The 18,559-nt window shown below is 38.0% G+C and overlaps 1 protein-coding gene across 1 annotated transcript in view; it reads right to left on the bottom strand.

Moving 5' to 3' along the window:
* Positions 1-18,559, bottom strand: part of VSNL1 (visinin like 1) — a 113,998-nt gene that overhangs the window by 39,106 nt on the left and 56,333 nt on the right. The window contains exon 2 of the mRNA XM_026675583.2: positions 14,378-14,544. Coding sequence (XP_026531368.1) covers positions 14,378-14,539 — 162 coding nt within the window. The 5' untranslated portion in view covers positions 14,540-14,544. The remainder of the gene's footprint in view (positions 1-14,377; positions 14,545-18,559) is intronic.

Raw genomic sequence — 18,559 nt, 5'->3', positions numbered from 1 at the left:
TGGGTAGAAGGTTTTGGTGCTTATTTAGCAAGAAATCAATTCCAACTCTTGGAAATGTTTAAGTCTCTAAAATCTTAAGATATCTCAAGACTTGGGGGAAAGTTGCAGTGCAAATGTTGGGATATCTCTAAAATTACAACTTATGGGAAATGTATTACCGGTATTAAAATAAGAATTTGGGAAGCAGCCTAAACAAGTGGAACAAAATCCTTCCTCAAAAGTTGCACTGAATGAATTTCAGTTTAAATAATACTAGATACTTAACCTTATTAGACAGTATCTGCATTCATAACACCGTATAATTCTTCTTCTTTTGAAAGGGCAATAAACTGAATGGCTGGCTAATAGCAACTAATACTTGGTTACTATGCCCAGGCACTCTTAAACTCTTAAACACTCACATCAACAAGGTTGACTCATTGTGCTGTTATGATTTATTTCAGAGTTGGGGAACTATGGCCCTTTTATGACTTGTGGACTTCAACTCCCAGAATTCCTGAGCCAGCCATGTTGGCTCAAGAATTCTGGGAGTTAAAGTTCACAAGTCATAAAGGGGCCATAGTTCCACACCTCTGATTTATTTAGTCATAGTTACAGAATAAGTCACAATTAACTCAATTCACCCAACAAATTAAGTCAAAAATCAAACTAAATACACTATAGCTTAGTGTGACGTGTGACCACGCCAATATACTGAGCATGAGTTCCCAAGTTAACAATTCCCATACTAAGTATATTCTCCAGTGCAGCAGAGCTGAAATCTCATTTTAGAGTTCATGCTATCAGGATAGATCTTATTAACCCACTAACCTGTTGGTGGCACTTCCAGGAAATCATTTATGCAGTTGCTAAAACAACTGGTAAGAATCTACAAGTATTGCAAGGGAAAAAGTACTAAGAGTTGACTCCTGCTCCAGCCATAGAACAAATTCTCTTAGGCAAGGGTGGCCAACTCTAAATATTGGTGAATTTTTCCCAGAAGCCACAGCCAACGGAGCCAATGGTGAATGATAATGAGAATTGTGGCTCAGTAATATTTGGAAGGCCCACATTACCACCTCCTGCCACAGAAGCCAGGAAAAATCTTCCATGTTGTTCATATGCTTCTGCCTTAACCCAGAGAATACGCTCAGTGGAAATCAGCTGCATTCAATCTGTAAAAGAGCAACGGAGGGTCTTCTGACTCTCAATAGATAAATTGCAGTGTCAGGGTAAGTGCAATAAATGATTATTCCCCAAGGGAACTATCCAGAAAGTTTCATTAAACTCTATTTAATAAAACATTAATAGAGGCGTTTCTTAATTCCTGTGGATTGAAGGGCTCTACAATCTAGTAATCTAGTAGCCTAGAAATGATGAGGTTCTGGAGCATATATGTAAAAATAGGCATGTGTAGATTATCTATGCAGATAAGATGTTCAAAGGAACAGCAACAGTATATGGGACATGAGCAACACACATTCAACTGAAGGTCCTACGGAAGAGGGCAGTTAGTATACACTGCATTTCCCAAGTGAGATATGCTCAGAATGTGCATGTATCATTACTACAGTTACAGAGTGGTCTGGAAAGGTCCTGATGTTTAATAAGCAAGTATGATCCATTTTGAGCATTGTCAGTGGGCAACTGTAGTTGTTTATTTTAACCTAATAAAAGTCACATCAAATTACATTTGGAAGTTATCTGAGCCACGCATAGGGACTGCTATTGTATGTATCTTATATTATCCTACACAACCATCATTGGGTTTATATTAATTAACTGTGTTTTTTTTAAACAGGCTTTTAACCTATTATTTCCCTAGATTTAAATTTTTGTACCTCCCTGTATCAAAAAATGGATAATTTATATTTCAGCTTCTGATATTTGTTACTGGTATTTATTGTTGAAGGAGATAGCTGAATTTAATTTCCACATTCTACACACTACTCAGATGGGAACAGATATCCCCAAAAGCAGCAAGGAGTTTGCAAAATCAGTGAACATCCATTGTAATTTTGGCACAGAGGAAATAAAGCAAATTATTTCCCTTTGTACTCCACTTCTAGCTTTAGCTACCTAATCTTCCAGCACAAATGTTTTCTTCAGTGCTATTTTGTCCTGCTTGAGATATATAATTAAGAGAGCAAACTTGAACACCAAGCACACTGGAACAGCTCTACAATCAGTGGTTCTGTTGAGAAAAATACAGCAATTCATGCGAACTCTAGTGAAAACCAAAGAGAATGAAAGACAAATTTGCTTTATTTAACGAAAATAAAGATGCTATCCCAAGGTGCTAAAATGTTCAGTCTATGATTAGCAGAAACATGACCTGACTTTCAACTACTGTCTTTCACAATTATACAAGTTATCTAGACTGATCATTAATAAGGCACCGGCCTATAAATGATGCTGTTCAAATGCACTTTGTATCTATCAGAAAAGAAACCAGTTGTAACAGTGCATAATTATTGCTGATTTATCAGTTATGATCAGAGTGCTGTAAACACAGTAAGGAAAAGCTTCTTCTTCAAAGCCTTGTTATATCATTTATCTGGATAGGTGAGGCTTTAAAATTTAGATACAGGAAAGGACCATGTACATTGACCTTAACCCTTATATCTCCATGTACCATCTGCCTTATTCTCATAACTTTGTGTCTGACTGAATTGAATAGAATAGATTATTGATTACAGCTGATTGAATAGAAGCTGTAATTGTGTTTCAATGCAAAGACAGAAGTCTGAGTGATTTTAACCCCTACTTTATTATGGTCCAGGTTTGCACTGACAGCTTACCTATTCTGGCTCTTAAGAACAGAACCTCATTGGGTTTCTACTTCACAGGGAGAGATTGGGCATAGTCAGCCTGTGTCCTATTTTTAGTTGCAAATCATATTTAGTTCACATAGCTCAATAATAGACTTTCAATGTCTCCTCAATGTAGCAGTATCCATCCCGCATCCTTCAGCACTGGATATGCTGATATCTGTTGTGTCTTGGGTTTCAGTTACATCTGGAAGGACAGTAATTTTTCATTTCTGGAGGAGAAGCTTTGTGACAAAGAATCCCCCACATATGGCGCTTGTGCTTTTGAGTCCTGACAATGTTGTCCTGCCCTCTTTCATTTGGGGATTTATGATGCTGAAATTCAGGAAGAAGGAAGGACAAGCCTTTTTTTTTTTAATTCCCAAAAGGTCTGGGCTCGCTCTATTGCTTCCCTAAAGATCAACAGCTTAGGGTTTTGGATTGGGTTGGGTTTTTTGTTGTTGTTGTTGTTGCAAATTATTCATATACTGCATGGATATGACAATCATTTACATAAAACATAAATGGGAAAAGTCAATTAAGATTGGTGAGGAAATATGCAGATTTTCTGGCATTCTGGAGCTGGGATACTGATTGAATAAAAGTTTCTTAGGCCCTTTGTCAGTTGGAGGAAGCACTGACTGGGTTTTGTTATTCCTTGCCTATTGTCAATATTCCAAGGTTAGGAGGAATAAAGTCATATGGCTGGTTTCCAAATGCTGTAGAGTAATAGGAGAGAAGAAGTGGTAGCATGTGGAAGAGCTTATGTTTTCATCTGTCAGTCCAATGTCAAGAATCCCCAGACAGAAAATTAACTGAACTTTACAAGCCAAAGATTTGGGGAGTGAGTAAAATACCTAGCAAATGACTAGTGCCTCTTCAACTAAACAGTTAAACATTTTAACATTTTTAGTATTAAGAATAACCAGAGTTAAAATATACAATGATTCTGACTCAATCCAAAATTAGCCAATGTTAACATAATATAGCTAGAGTCATAGGTTCATATATGCCACCTCTGTTTCTGACTTAAGCTTTATTTTTTCCAATGATTCCCAGGCCACCATAATCTTTCTAGACAAATTTTCTTCTTTCTGGAAAACTTAAACCCAGCCAAGCTTCTTGGCTATGGGGTGATCAAGAGCTAGAACTGCAATTCAACAATGGGTATTATTAGATAGAATTCTCCAGGTAGTTCTGGACAATCTAGATAATATAGTACCTGGATATAAATCGGAAATACTTTACAGTGTTAAATACAGGTATTCCTTGACAGTAATGTAACCTGGACTTTCTATCATGTCATGATGGTTGTAAATCAAGACACTCATGTGACCAAACCCAATTTTATGAGTATTTCTTCCAGGTGTCATTATGCAAATCTAGCAGTAGCAGTAGCACTTAGACACATATACTTCTCCATAGTGCATTACAGCACTTTCTGGATGGTTTACAGTGTCAGTATATTGCCTCCAACGATCTGGTGCTCATTTGACTGACTTTGAGCCTATCAGGATCAAACTCCTGTCTGTGGGCAAAGTTAGCTTGCAATACTGCATTCTAACTACTGTGCCAGCATGGCTCTCTATCTATGTATTACTATGGATCATTTTTCCCAGAAACTGGCTGAAAAAGTTGGAAACAGGAAGAAAACATTGTAAATCGTGGTCCTGTGAATGGGGACTGCTGCCACTGGCTATAAAGGGGATGTCAGGCCCAAGGTCAGAGACAAGGTAATGCGATTCAATTGAGTTCACCTAATGGAAAGAATCTTGCTAAACTAAAGCTAGAACTACCGTGTTTCTCATATAATAAGGCCAGGTCTTATTTTTTGAGCCCAAAGCTAGGCTGTCTATCCGCCTTGCCCTTCAGGCAGGCGGCGGCAGGGCCCAGCGTGGTGGGCACAGCACCATATCCGGGGCAAAAAGTTCGGCAAGCCCCCACCATTCCCCCTTTCGCTGTTTTATGGCCTTAATTTGGGGAGGGGCACATTCTGCCTATAAAACTGCTGGGACTTCCTTGGGAGGCGGTGGAGACAGGTACCTAACCTGTTAGATATGTCCTGACAGATTATAGGATGTAGGCGCCCCAAACCGTTTCCCCCTCTCTCCCATCCAGTTTAGGAATGCACAGTCTCTTAATCTGGTCCTCTTTCTGGGAAGACTGCATTGGCCAAATACCCCCCTCTGCTGCTGCAGGTAATATTCTATTACAGGTGAGTTGGTTGCCAAGTACCTGAAATGCAGTCATGTGACCATAATATGTATGTTTGTGCAGCTATTGGAATTCTGGAACTAGATCATAAGTAGCTTTTTTTTTTGGAGGGGGGGGGTCCATTGTAACTTTAAACAGTTACTAAGTGATAGGTCATTCAACATTTTCTGTGCAACAAACTGCAGAACTTCCATTTTGCCTGTTTTAATGACTTGCCCTCTGCAATACTGGAAGGAAAACATAACAATAGCATTTTGCAGAGCAAATTTGATTTCGTGGTCTAAAAAAAACTGAGGCTCTAAAACCACGTTGGTTCCTCATTGAGATTCTACCTGTTTTTAGAATGATGTTTGTTTTATATTGTTGGACTAGAACCTTAACTTCTCCATAAGAAAATTTCTTACACCTGCCACAGCTTTATGTAGAAAAGTATTTTTAATATTAGCATTGTATAACTAGATCACATTTGCATGCTTTTATGCTGTTTTTCTTTTCCGATGTGTGTTTGGTTTGTTCAAATATGTGTTCACAATGATTTTTGTGTGCATTTACATAATAATTTAGCAATTTAATCATTTTAATACATTCACAAGATTGTTTTCTAATTTGGTGAATGTTTTAAATATTTTACATTTAAAATCTGAAGTATTTTCCTACTTGTATTTATAATTATTTTAGTTGATCTATTTTTTTGCCTGGGTTGAGTCTGAGCCTGTTTATCCCCAACAGCTTCTAATCCCAAATCAGAATTGTACTTTGAGTTGTGAAGCACTATTTCCACAGCACTGAGTTGCCACAAACTACTTTCTTAGTGCCTAAATATCGGTATCAGCTGAATTACCTCAGATGCTTTTCCTGACATTAGTCCTCATATTTTCTTTTCCCCCTCTCCAATGCCCGTTGCCAAAGGAAATTCATATTTCTGATAAAATGAATCCTAATTCATGAAAGCTTACATTTAGTAAGTAGATCAAACTTCAAGCTTTTTCTCTTTTGCCAGTATGCTTATGAACACACTTTCTGTGTGTTTTGGAAAATCCCTGCTCCTCTCCATGTAATTTCTTCCACTGCATTCTCTAGGGACATCACAACCTATACTTAAAATTTCATAGTGCTCTGTTACAGAAATTATTTCACCATCCCAGTATTAGCACTAGGCATTTCCTCAGGGAGCTAGCAGAACACTAAGCAAAGTGCTTGGGACACACTTGTAACCAAGATCAGTGCCTGAGAAATAATAAAAGAGCAGACAAGTACTTCATATTTGATCAGGCAGATTAACTTCCTAATTTGTGCTATTCTTTGAATATTACATATCCAAATCTAAAAGTTTTTGGACAGTATTTATTTGAATATTTATACCTCTGTGCTAGATATATGGGTTACTTCAGAGGTGATATTCAGCAGGTTCTGACCAGTTCTGGAGAACCAGTAGCGGAAATTTTGAGCAGTTCAGAGAACTGACAAATACCACCTCTGACTGGAGATTTTACAGTATCCTTCCCCTGCCATGCCCACCAAGCCATGCCCATGGAACCGGTAGTAAAAAAAAAGTTGAATCCCACCACTGGGTTACTTGTGTGCACCTCACTTGCCCTGATGTGTCTCAAGTAAGAAAATCTGGCTTCTGATTCTTTCACCTTCTTCTCTGGAACAACTGAGAGGTATAACTGAAAGGTATGATTATGACAACTAGTAAGAAGGTAAACATGATACACACAAGTCACTACTGCTGCCCTCTTATCTCCTTTTTGACAGATTTGAGAAATCATATCTTGTCTCCTATTTCCACTAACTTCCCTCACAAAATTCCTCATTATTGATTGTTGATCTAGTCACAAATTCCTACTTCCTTTTAAAAGGTGTTGTCTGAGACTAAGCAGTTGAGAAATGTGGCTCCGCCAACAATCACATCGTCAGATCAATAGGAGAGCTGCAGCTGTGAGCCCTTCTCCTGCCTAAGGAATTCTGGGAATTGAAGTCCTCACATTGTAAATCTGCAGAGGTTGGGAAACACCTCTTAGGTCAAGTACTCAGCAAACAAATGTGTACTTTCTCAGCCAGAATTTGATATAGTCTCACACAATCAGCCAAGCAACCTTTTGTGAAACCCAGCAAGCCAGCACTACAGGTTAGCAGCTCCCTTACAATTTATCATGACTCCCGTATTCTGGCTTATGAATCTTCAATAGACTGATTGAAACTGACTTATTATCTGAGAAACTTGGTAACATTGGTCAACAATTCCCCTAGAGATTACCACTGCTTGCAAAATTCGGAATAATTTTGCTCCTCAAATTATGTAGTTGATGGCAGCCATTGGCTGATCTTAAAAAAAAACTGGTATGTGGCAATCATCCTTGCCAAATATGTGGAACTTTAATTCCAAGAATTATTTCCCATGTTGGCTAAGAAGATAGAAGGGCATCCAGAAGTCAAGGGAGCTGATATGAAGTTTAATAGGGGATGGGGAAGAAGGGGTCTCCCACCTTTTGGAACAAGTGGGTTTAACTTTTAAAGCATAGTATGATTATTCTCATAAAATGATCCCCTTGATATATATTGATATTGAAATGCTCTTTTATGTTTTATCAGGAGGTAAACTGTCCCTTTAATCTTTGAGATGTTCTATTTATTCATTTATAAGATTTATATGACTTGCAATAGTGGTGAATATCTGGAACTTGGGTTTAGGATGAGGGTGAAGGTTCATTCTCTGAGCTTCTGGGTTGGTTTTTGAAAATTTCATTACCAGGCTAGGTAATGAACTCATCCTCAATGGAGTTTAAGGGAAAGTCAGTGTTCTGTTTTCAATAGAACAGAACATGGACATCCTCTAAACTCCGCTGAAGATGTTACCTAGCCTGGTAATGAAACATTTGGAAACTAACCCACAAGCTCAGAGAACGAACCTTTACCCTCATTTATATGACTGCCCATCTTAAGCAATTCTGGGCAGCTCACAATAACAATAAAGCTAATAAAGCAATAATAAAACAGTGAAAATGGGTAAACCATAAAACAAATTAATTGTCCCCTTGGAATGCCCTACAGCGGGCTCAGTTGCCCTCCTTCCATACTATCTATTCTATCATCCTGTCCCGTCTGGTATCTTAGTAAAGTACCAAAATCTTAACAGCTTTCCACATGGCTAAAGAGATAGGCTCTGTTGAATGGCTGGAGGGGAGGGTATTCCACAAGGGAGGAGCCACTGAAAAGCTTTCTGTCACCTCAGCTTATTTTTGACTTATTCTTCTGGGCAGGTATACATTTCCAAACAAATCATTGCACTGATCTATCTCCCTTTTAATTTTATTTTGTAAGAAGGTCTCCAAGTTACTGTATGTGGAGTATAGCCGTGTTTTTGGAAATAAGATAATGGTTGAGCAAGTGTGGCACGAAGCAACACTTTCCTGGCTCCTGACAAACCCACAAGGTTATAAGCAACTGCTGTTGCCTACTATGCGAGGAAGTATTTGGCACCCCACATTCTTTTCATGTGAGTAGGCGGTTCTTGAGAGAGAAAACAGAAGTGTTATAGGAAGCTACATAAAAACAGGACAAAATGTTGCATTGCCGGTGATGAACCCTTGGTAGGCTCTCAAAAGGTGTCTCTATCCTCCTTAATGTGTATTAGGCACATTCAATAATTCTTACAAAGAAGACAATGCTGTTTATGCTGTTAATGTTGTGATACTTTGAACTCCATTACAACAAAAAAAATAAAGCATATGTTGTAACATCTCAGTCGGAAAATTAAGCATATGCTTAAACCTTGACAGCATCTGCAATTGTTTCACTTGGGTGATATCTGATATAAGTTTATCTCTGTTTAGTTAAAATGTTCTTTCTTCTTGCCCTCCTTTTTTTCTTCACAACGCTAGAGATAAATTTCATTATTAAAATTAAAATGCAGCACGAAGATAAAAATGCAGAAATACTGACAAATGGAAGAAGGGCGAATCATGAAGATGACAGAACTTGAAGAAATAGCTAAAAGACTGGAAACCCTTTATGGATTTTTGCTGAAAATTGATAAATATGAACTGGTGATTTATGAATTTATTAATTAAAAACAGCTGCACATAGGAAGACAGAAACTATATTATGTAATCTAAGAAGGTGGAAACAATATTAACTATATTTGTAACTGGTGCAAAGAAGATTGGAAGATGCTTCTTTCAATATTTCTTTTGTTCTTTCATTTCTTTTTTCTTTCTGGATCTATCTGTAATTCACTTTTGTCCTATCTTTCTTTCTTCCCTTTTTAAAAATATCCCTTCCACTTTTCTATATTTTATAATTTTCTTACTTTTTAACTTTTTAAAATATTTTTCTTTAATAAATTTTACATAAAAATAGAGAAAATATTCTCATTTGAAAAGATGTTTTCTCCTTTTGCTTTCCATAATCAGCATACTGTTTGAGAGCCATCTTAGTCTATGATAGCCAAAAATCAGAAGTAATCTGATAGAATGTTTCTTTGAAAACACAACTCTGGGCAGCTCACTGCAGATTGAATTATGAAACATCAATTTAAATTATGTCAATATATTGAGAGAAGAACCTCAATGTGATGGATTTAAACAACACTGAGAGAAACAGGTCTGTAAGATACTTATTTTTAGTTTTCCATCAAAAGATAGTGCAAAAGAAATTCTGGAGGGACAAAAAAGAAAGCATGTATAACTCATAGATTCAAAATTACCAATGTTTGCATAAGGATAACTTTAGAGAAGTATTTCATTTTCCTTTTATGAAATAATTGCACCCACTATCTTGTATACTTTATTATCAATCTTGGGAAAATGGCTTGATTTGTTTTACATTTCTTTTCCACAAATGCCACAAGTTTAGACTTCTAGTTCTCCTGAGAGTCAAGGAAATGTAGATAGAAGTTTAAAAAAACAACAACCAAATCTAGTTTCTTTGTGGTTTTCAGGGATATTGAAAAGATAGAATCCTAGTGAAGCTAATCCTATTTTGCTTGTAATTTAGACAATCAAAAAGAGAACTTTATTGCATTTTGGCCAAGCTGTCTGATGTTATTACAGGCCTTCATTGCGAACCTCTACTCCAATCTCAGTCTTGCACTAAGCATGTCTCCATTTGTCTCTGTGTGTAGTTTTGTAGCATGTTGGGAAAAACTGCTCCTATGCTTTCATCCTGTGAGTCCCTTGGATTGCAAGGCTATCAAACTGGTCAGTCCTACAGGAGATTAACCCAGACTGTTCTTTAGAAGGTCAGATCCTGAAGATGAAACTCAAATACTTTGGCCACCTAATGAGAAGGAAGGACTCACTGGAGAAGAGCTGGGAAAGATTGAGGGCAAAAGAAGAAGGCGACGGCAGAGAATGAGGTGGCTGGATGGAGTCACTGAAGCAGTCGGCGTGAGCTTTAATGAATTCGGGGGATGGTAGAGGACAGGAAGGCCTGGAGGAACGTTGTCCATGGGGTCACGATAGGTCGGACAGACTTCTCGACTAACAACAACAACATGCTTTCATCATCTGTTATCTGTTCTTTCATACAACAAAATATAATCAAATTGACTTTATAGTCTTCTGGAGGGGCAGCTGTAACATAAACAACAGTCTTGGGGCTGCATAAAGACAAACAGATCAATATGAAAGCTTTAAAGCTTTCATGGATTAGAGCCTGGCCGATAAGCTTGTGTTGCAATCAGTTTGCTGGTCTTTAGGGAGCCACAAAAATCCTTCCAACATACAAGCCCTCTGGAATTTGTAACCATACAGAATACCAGATTTAGTTTAATGAAGAATGCCTGCCTCTTTGCTCATAAAAACATCATCATAAATGTATAGGTTTATCATCGATAAGTAGTAGAAAAAATTGACTGAATCAGAATCAAATATAGCTGCACAGAAGCATAATAACAAAATAGTGGAAGTTATTAAGCATGATACCAGCAGTCATGAAAAATGCCCTTTCATAAGAACTTGCCTTTTCCTAACTAGTATGGTTAGAATAAGGCCCTATCTTAAATAATATAAAACGTTGTTATCTTTTATAATATTAGACAATAAAAATGACAAAGCAGCCTGCAGCCAAATTGACCTCTCTCCAAGTTTTAAATGTTAAGAATGTGATTTTCAATATATGTAATAGCAGACTAGTTTGATGCAGGTCTATGACTGTAATACAGAGTTGATCAGGCCAGTTTCAGAAAATTACCAGTGATGATAGTAAAACTCAAAGTCTTTGCAATTGTATACAGTCTGTATTTCACCATTGTGCTACAAAGTGAGTCCCTGAAGCCCTATGTGATTTTCCTTTTCCTTCTCTTGCTGTTATTAGTGATCCAGTATAGTTAGTTCTTGCATACAGTGTATTTCTAGAGGGAGGTCTATGAGAAAGCAGCCTATCCTTTGTTAGCATCTAGTAAACCATACTTGCAACAAATGCATTAGCCTTGGCTAATGAATAAGCTGAACCTGGAAATTTGTACCATGACCAGCTTTTCATATCCATCTTTCATTTTAAAAACTTCAGGCAATCCAGGAACAATGTCAGCTCTCATGTTCCATGACATTACAATAATTACAGTCGAAACATTGCTCAGTCACATAACGTAAACCTAGGAATTGTATCTAGATATCTCGATTGGTATCTAGTATATCAATCTAGATGTCACTTCCCCAAATTCAGTTTTAACCAGTCAAAATTACAAATGAAATTGCATCAACTCAGTGAAAATGTAAAATGACCCTCATGAATGGATTTTCAACAGTGCCATATACAATACATTTGAAATAGTTTTTTATGGAAAATATTGGGCTCCTGGTCACTTTCAGACTCCAGTTATAATGAGTGGTGGGCTTTGCTGTGGTTATAGATCCTTAGTGCCCATCTAAACTCAACTGATGTTAATCTGCCCAAGAGTATCCTCTATTTGGACCAAAATTTGCTTCTCAATTCTCCTATCATGTTTTCAAGATCTTTGCCTATTTGGCTGTATTACAGTTGAAGTCATTTTCATTGCTAGAGTGGTGGCCCTCAGCCATTGGAAATCCAAAGTGAACCGAGAGAAGTAAATCAAGAACTGGTAGAATAAACAGTCTCCAAATTGTCACATATATATTGGGATAGAGAAGAAAATGGGGGAAATGAATCTATTTTGAATGCATCTTTGGATGTATACAAAGACCAGTTTAGTCTTCTGTACTTTGTATGATATGCAGTTTCAATTAACTGTCTCTGTGTGTGTGTGTGTGTGTGTGTGCGCGCGCGCGCATGCGCGCACACACACACACACACATAGCACACCTGAGGAGGTAAATAGAAAAGGAGAAAGTGGGAAAAACATAAGGATCGTATATAATAAAACATTTAAAGTAAATTTAGACCAGGAAAGAAAAAAGGTTCTTTTAGCTGTAGAAAAAATTATAAATAGATTCATTCAATTTTAGGTTGTGATCATTCATGGTTTCTTTCTCAAGTCTTCAGTTATCATGTTTATTGGCCTTGGTCACAGGCAAGCTCATGTGCCCATTATCTCCTCACCTTTAAAAAAGTTTATGCTAGCTACCGTGTTTCTCCAACAATACGACCTCCCCCAATAGGAAGACCCAGCATGTTTTCTAGGCATAAAATGAAATTAAGCCCCTCCCCCCAAATTTAGGCCTATTTTAAAACATGCAAAATGGGGGGAAGGGCGGTCCCTACTCCTGCCAAGCACCTTTGCGGCAGACCCAAGACCTTCAGCGCCCGCTGCTGTTGACTTCCCTTCTGCCCATGCCTCCGCAGCGTTTGGAGCTGCCACTTCCACGTTGGAGCACCACTGCTGTTTGGAGCACCGCTGCCATTTGGAGCTGCCGCTTCTGCATTTGGAGCTGCCACTGCGTTTGGAGCGCGCACGTTGGAGCGCTGCCGCTGTTTGGAGCACTGTTGTTGTTTGGAGCTGCCGCTTCTGCATTTGGAGCTGCCGCCGCGTTTGGAGCTGCCTCTTCCGCGTTTGGAACCTCACCACTGTTTGGAGCACTGCTGCTGTTTGGCGTTGCCATGTCCGCATTTGGAGCTGTCGCCGTGTTTGGAGCTGCCGCTTTTGCGTTTGGAGCACTGCCGCTGTTTGGAGCACCACCGCCATTTGGAGCGCTGCCGCCACTCCAAACACGGTGGCAGCTCCAAATGCGGAAGTGGCAGCTCCAAACATGACGGCGGTGCTCCAAATGGCGGCGGCACTCCAAATGGCAGCGGCACTCCAAACACGGAAGCGGCAGCTCCAAACGTGGCGGCGGAATGGGCAGAAGGGAAAGCAATAGCAGCGGATGCCAAAGGTCTTGGGTCTGCAGCAAAGGTGTTTGGTGGGAGTAGGGAGCTCTCTGCGCTTTGCCATGATCACCTGTTAGGAACGGCTGGTGGCGAGGCTGCCCGTGGGGCGCTCTAGATGAGGATGCAAGGGGGGGAATTAAGTCACCCCCAAAAAGACGGCCTAGCCATTTTTTCGGGGCTCAAAAAAATATAAGACCCGGCCTTATTTTATGAGAAACACGGTAGTTTATGAAAAGTTTTCTATTCTATATATTCGCCACTATTGCAAAGTTTTCTATATAAAAATAATTTACCCCAAAGGCATAAATCAATTTATTTAAACTGAATGAAACAATTCTGATATTATTTTGAAAACTGTTTGCTCTCTACTTAGTTATTTCTTTGTTGTTTTTAATATATGTAATGTATTTATTCTATATTTTAACCTTTTATAATGTTGTTTTAACAGATTGTAAGCTAATCAGATGGACAGTGAATAAATTTAAAAATAAATAAATGTAATAAATAAAAATAAAGAGTACAGTCTGTTCATCAACACATATTTTAATAAAGACAAAGGATTTTGTTTATAATTGCAGCACATATGTTGCTTAGAATCAATTACCACTGAAGTAGCATATAAGCCCAAAAAATATGCACACTCCACACACACAGATGTTTACAAAATGTTTTTCAGCATACCAATGTGAGACAGAAGGGAGGAAAGAATATTAAAAAAAAATGTGTTGTCATTCCATTGTTTATTATCAATTATGACATGCTTTTGTGTTGAGTAGAAGAAGGATGTGGCCTAGCATGTGCTGGGTGGCCTCCCCACTTTCTAAAGGATCTAATTTAGTACTCTTGAATACGACATTCTCTATGTATTTATTGTAAAATGAAGAATGAGGAGGGGGGGAGGAGGAGGAGGCGGCAGCTATCACAAAATGACACCAATAGCAGAGAGCGCACATTTATCACTGATTATGTTTTTGCTGCTTTCAAAAAAACCACTCTAAGTAGCTTGGCTACAAATGATGCAAATAATTAGTCTTGAGCTATGTTATCAATGAGGTATGACATGCCACAAACTGTGAGCTCACCTTAACATAAAGCTGCTGAAATTCCTCTAGGTTCAGTCTTCCACTAGGGCAATCTTTTAGAAACCCTTTGTACCACTGCTTGAGTTCATGTTCATTAAATTCCGTGCTCTTCACCAGATCTTCCATCACTTCGGGAGCCAGTTTGCTATTCTGCTTCCCCATTATGCCTAAGAAAAACAAGAGATATTATTATAAGTGGTTTGTACAAAGGGGCATTAGCATTTAATCACTGGAATTATTTTGAAACTAACCGCTTCTAACGCTACTTTTGGATATCAATCCCAGGTACTGTAATTTTTTTCTCCGCAACTGGTTATGGTAGACAAACTAATGCCTTCCAGAGATGGAAGACCACCCACGGCTCCTTCTTTTAGCTAGTTTCCTTGCAGATGGTCTGGCCAGATTATAACACCTTACCTCAGTTTTTAGGGTACTGGGTAAACCAAGAATCTCTATCCTTCTATAGAATTCAAGTTTTTAATATAGCTATTAGACAGGTTTCCTTAAAAATATTTTACAATATGTTATTTTATTTATTTTATTTATTTTATTTTATTTAGAAATATTTCACAAGAAGAGTTCTCCATTCCTCTACTCGTTGTAGAATACCTTATGCCACCAGACTTGAAATTCTAGACCTAGAAAACCTTGAATTATGCTGTCTTCTGTCCGATCTAAGTATGGTATATAAAATCATACATTGCAATGACTTACCTGTCAATGAATACTTCAGCTTCAACCATAACAACACAAGAGCACACAATAGATACAAACTCAAGGTTAATTGCACCAAACTTTATTGCAGGAAATATGACTTCAGCAACACAGTAGTCAATGTCTGGAATACTCTACTTGACTCTGTGGTTTCTTCCCCAAACCCCCAAAACTTTAACCTTAGACTGTCTACTATTGACCTCAACCCTTTTCTAAGAGGTCTGTAGGGGGCATGCATAAACGCACCAACGTGCCTCCCATCCCTGTCCTATTGTTTCTTTTATTTTTCTTATATGTACCCATTTCATATATTCATAACTATGTATATACTTATACCTATTATCTTGTAAGCGATTGACAAATCAAAATAAAATAAAATAAAATCAATAAAAACCTGAATATAAACAAATAGCTGTAATCCTCTGCATTGACTCCCTTGTATTTGTTGAATCAGTAAAACAATACCATTTCTCCCTTCTTCAAGTTGAATGGAGAAAATTGTGCCAGATGAGCAGGCCTGCTCCATACAATCCTCAATCATAATTATATGGCTTTATTCTTGCATCTTCTTCTCAAATACTACTTCTTTTATTAACAAAACTAGTTTGCTAATTACAGTCCCTACAACAGTTCTGAGCTTCTATCAAGCTGTGAATCCAAAGACTTCTCGTTGCAGATTTAATTAATGAGGATAAGAAAACTGTAATTCATGGATTATCTAGTCTATCAGAAAATGGATCCCAACACTTTCCAAGGGTTCGTGTACTATTCTACATTGTTACAATGAATGGGGTTCATTTCCGTGACACTATACAATGAGAATCTATACATTAGAATGTTCTAATGAAATGGTACTTTGGCAGTGACTTTAATAAATTAGCACATAACAATAATTCAGTAAATGTGACATATATAAATGGCAAGCATATCAAAATTAAAATAATGACACAATTTCAAAATGTTACCACCTGTGATAAGAATTTAGCAATTTTCACATGGGTTTGAGATTGCCACCTGAATTTGTAACGTTTTAACCTTTATTATTAACCTTTTGGTCTTACCACTGAAAAGTTGCAAAATCCTATACTGAAGTTTGAACACTCCCTGCTATTGCAGTAATCTTAATAATGACAGTGTTATCCTCGCCATGATTGTTATAAAATCTCTGGTATACAAATAAGGAATGCAGTACAGCAATGATGTACTGATTAGAATATTTGATTAGGATCATACTCAGATTCGTAGTCCCATTCTGTTGTAAAGTTCATTGGGTGAGCTTGACCTTATTTCTTAGCCTAATCTACATCACAAAATTACTGAGAGGATAACATGAAGTAGAGCAGGGGTATCAACCTGGCAGACTGTGGGCAGGATGTGTCACATGCAGGCCACGCCGCCCACCCAGTTTCATGAAGAGGAAAAACATTGTGAAACATCACGTGACAGCAACGTGACACTGCAAGTTTGACACCCGTGAGGTAGAGGAAGTGAGGAGTATCATTTGTCCTGCTTCAAAAATATCATGATAGAAAAATGGTATTCTGGAGACTCCTGTAGATTCACTTAGCCACCTGGCCAAGATCTCATGCTGAGGTCAGAATAAATTGATTATTATTCTCTTCAGCATTAGAACCATTTGAGAGTTAAAACATGGGATTTCCATGAGGAGGAAATAACGCATCGTATTTTATATGTGAAGTCTCATCCCGATTAGACAATTAGAGAAAACTAGGATAAACAATGTTTTTATGTTTTCCCAATGTTCAAAACACCATACATCTGGTATCATGCTGCCACCTTTACAATATTATTAATTTTGCTTTTGTAAATTGATGGGGAAGGGTCCCAGGTTGCTTATGGTGAATATGCACAATTTGAAAATGGAATGATCTGTTTATCTATCTATCCATCCATCCATCCTTCTTTCAATCTCTTTCAATCATTCTGAATTAAGGAAGATCTTGGATTACCAGTTACAAAAGGGGGAGATGGCATTCAGGACTAGGTAATTTTCACACTTTTAATTTTTCTATAAAGGAAAACCAGTTGTAAAGCTAAGATGACACTAGATTGTGAGTTCTGCTAAGAATAAACCAGCTGAATACCTTTCCTTTGAATCCTTTTGGAGCAAGAAGCATACTATAAGTGTCCTGTATCATTTATAAGTGCTGTAGCATCAATTTTTCTGGATGTGGAGAATGCAGCAGTTGAGAACACAGGTAAGGGTAAAATGAGCAGTTCTCAATTAATTAAAGAGTAATTTTACAATTACAATTGTAAAATAGAGCCCCATGTTTACTAGCTGAATGGAAGTTCTCAAATGTTGATCCTAACTTAGGCAAAGTGTACAGGGAAAATACTGAGAAAAACATCCCAAGCAAGTACTGAATTCCACACAATGTGATAAAAGGCCAATTTTCCTGTTATTTCCTTTTATTAAGCTTCCCCTGCTGTGCCCTGGTAACAACTGTGACTCTTAACAGACCTCTGGGCACCGTTCCTCTGTTCTCAGGCTTCTTTTAAGACTGCCTTTCTTTATACTCCTGTCAGCATGAAAAGCAGATAGAAGTGATACAAAGCTGTCAGGTCCCTGTCATGTGTTGGACCCTTTCTTACATAATTTCTGGGAGCAAAAAAAAAAAAAAAAAAGATGAGAAAAATATTAATGTAAAACAGGAACCTTGTGCCCGTACTGGCAGAGCAAAATGACTGGAAAAACATGGCTGAAGAGACTTGTCAGCAACCTGCCTCCATTCCTTTCTGAAATATTGCCCTCTGCTCTATTCAAGGCACGGATAAGCCTTGGAAATGGAGGCTTTTCAAAGTGGAGATGCACAGCTCTAGAAAAAAGTCTTCCCCCTTAAATTAGGAAGTAACCTGTTCACGAACTGACTGTGGGAGGATGCATGTGTCTTGATTTGTTCATTTTCTGGTTTTGGTTCTCAGTCCTGAATTGGAAATAAGTGTTCCCCATCCTTATTAAAACTGAGTCCCCTCCACCCCAAGAACTGGGTATTGTATCATAGAGCTTAAGAAAAGATTGCTTGTTAGTTTTATTGCAAAGAAAAAGAAAAATGGAGCTTCTTCACCAAAAGAACAAGCAACTCTACCATTTTGAAGGAGCCATTACAATTTTCAATAATGGGGCAACTGGAGTTCTGCAGACATGGATCCATTTAGCTGGGAGTCAGCTTCCCAAACGTACTAGGATTCACTTCTGAGTAAACAATTTGATATAACAATTTAGTCTGATTGGAGTAGGAGCAGGGAAATCCATGTTCCTTTTTTGCCTCAAGAACAGGAAGTCAGCAGGATGACATTGGGCCTGTTGTTTTTCTCTCTGCCCTGGGAAGGCAAAGGCAACTGGCTTCTGAAAATTCTGCAAAGAAATCTGCATGGACTTCTCATTGGGAATCAAGTTTGATTCAAGGGCAACAAAGAAATCAATGCACATAACAATGGTAGCCT

Source organism: Notechis scutatus, chromosome 1 (genome assembly GCF_049901735.1).
Source record: "Notechis scutatus isolate UNSWTSFEM ecotype Mainland chromosome 1, rNotScu1.2, whole genome shotgun sequence".
In the NCBI taxonomy this organism is placed as follows: Eukaryota; Metazoa; Chordata; class Lepidosauria; order Squamata; family Elapidae; genus Notechis; species Notechis scutatus.
Note: the sequence above shows the minus strand (reverse complement) of the source record. Positions and strands in the feature narration are given on the sequence as shown.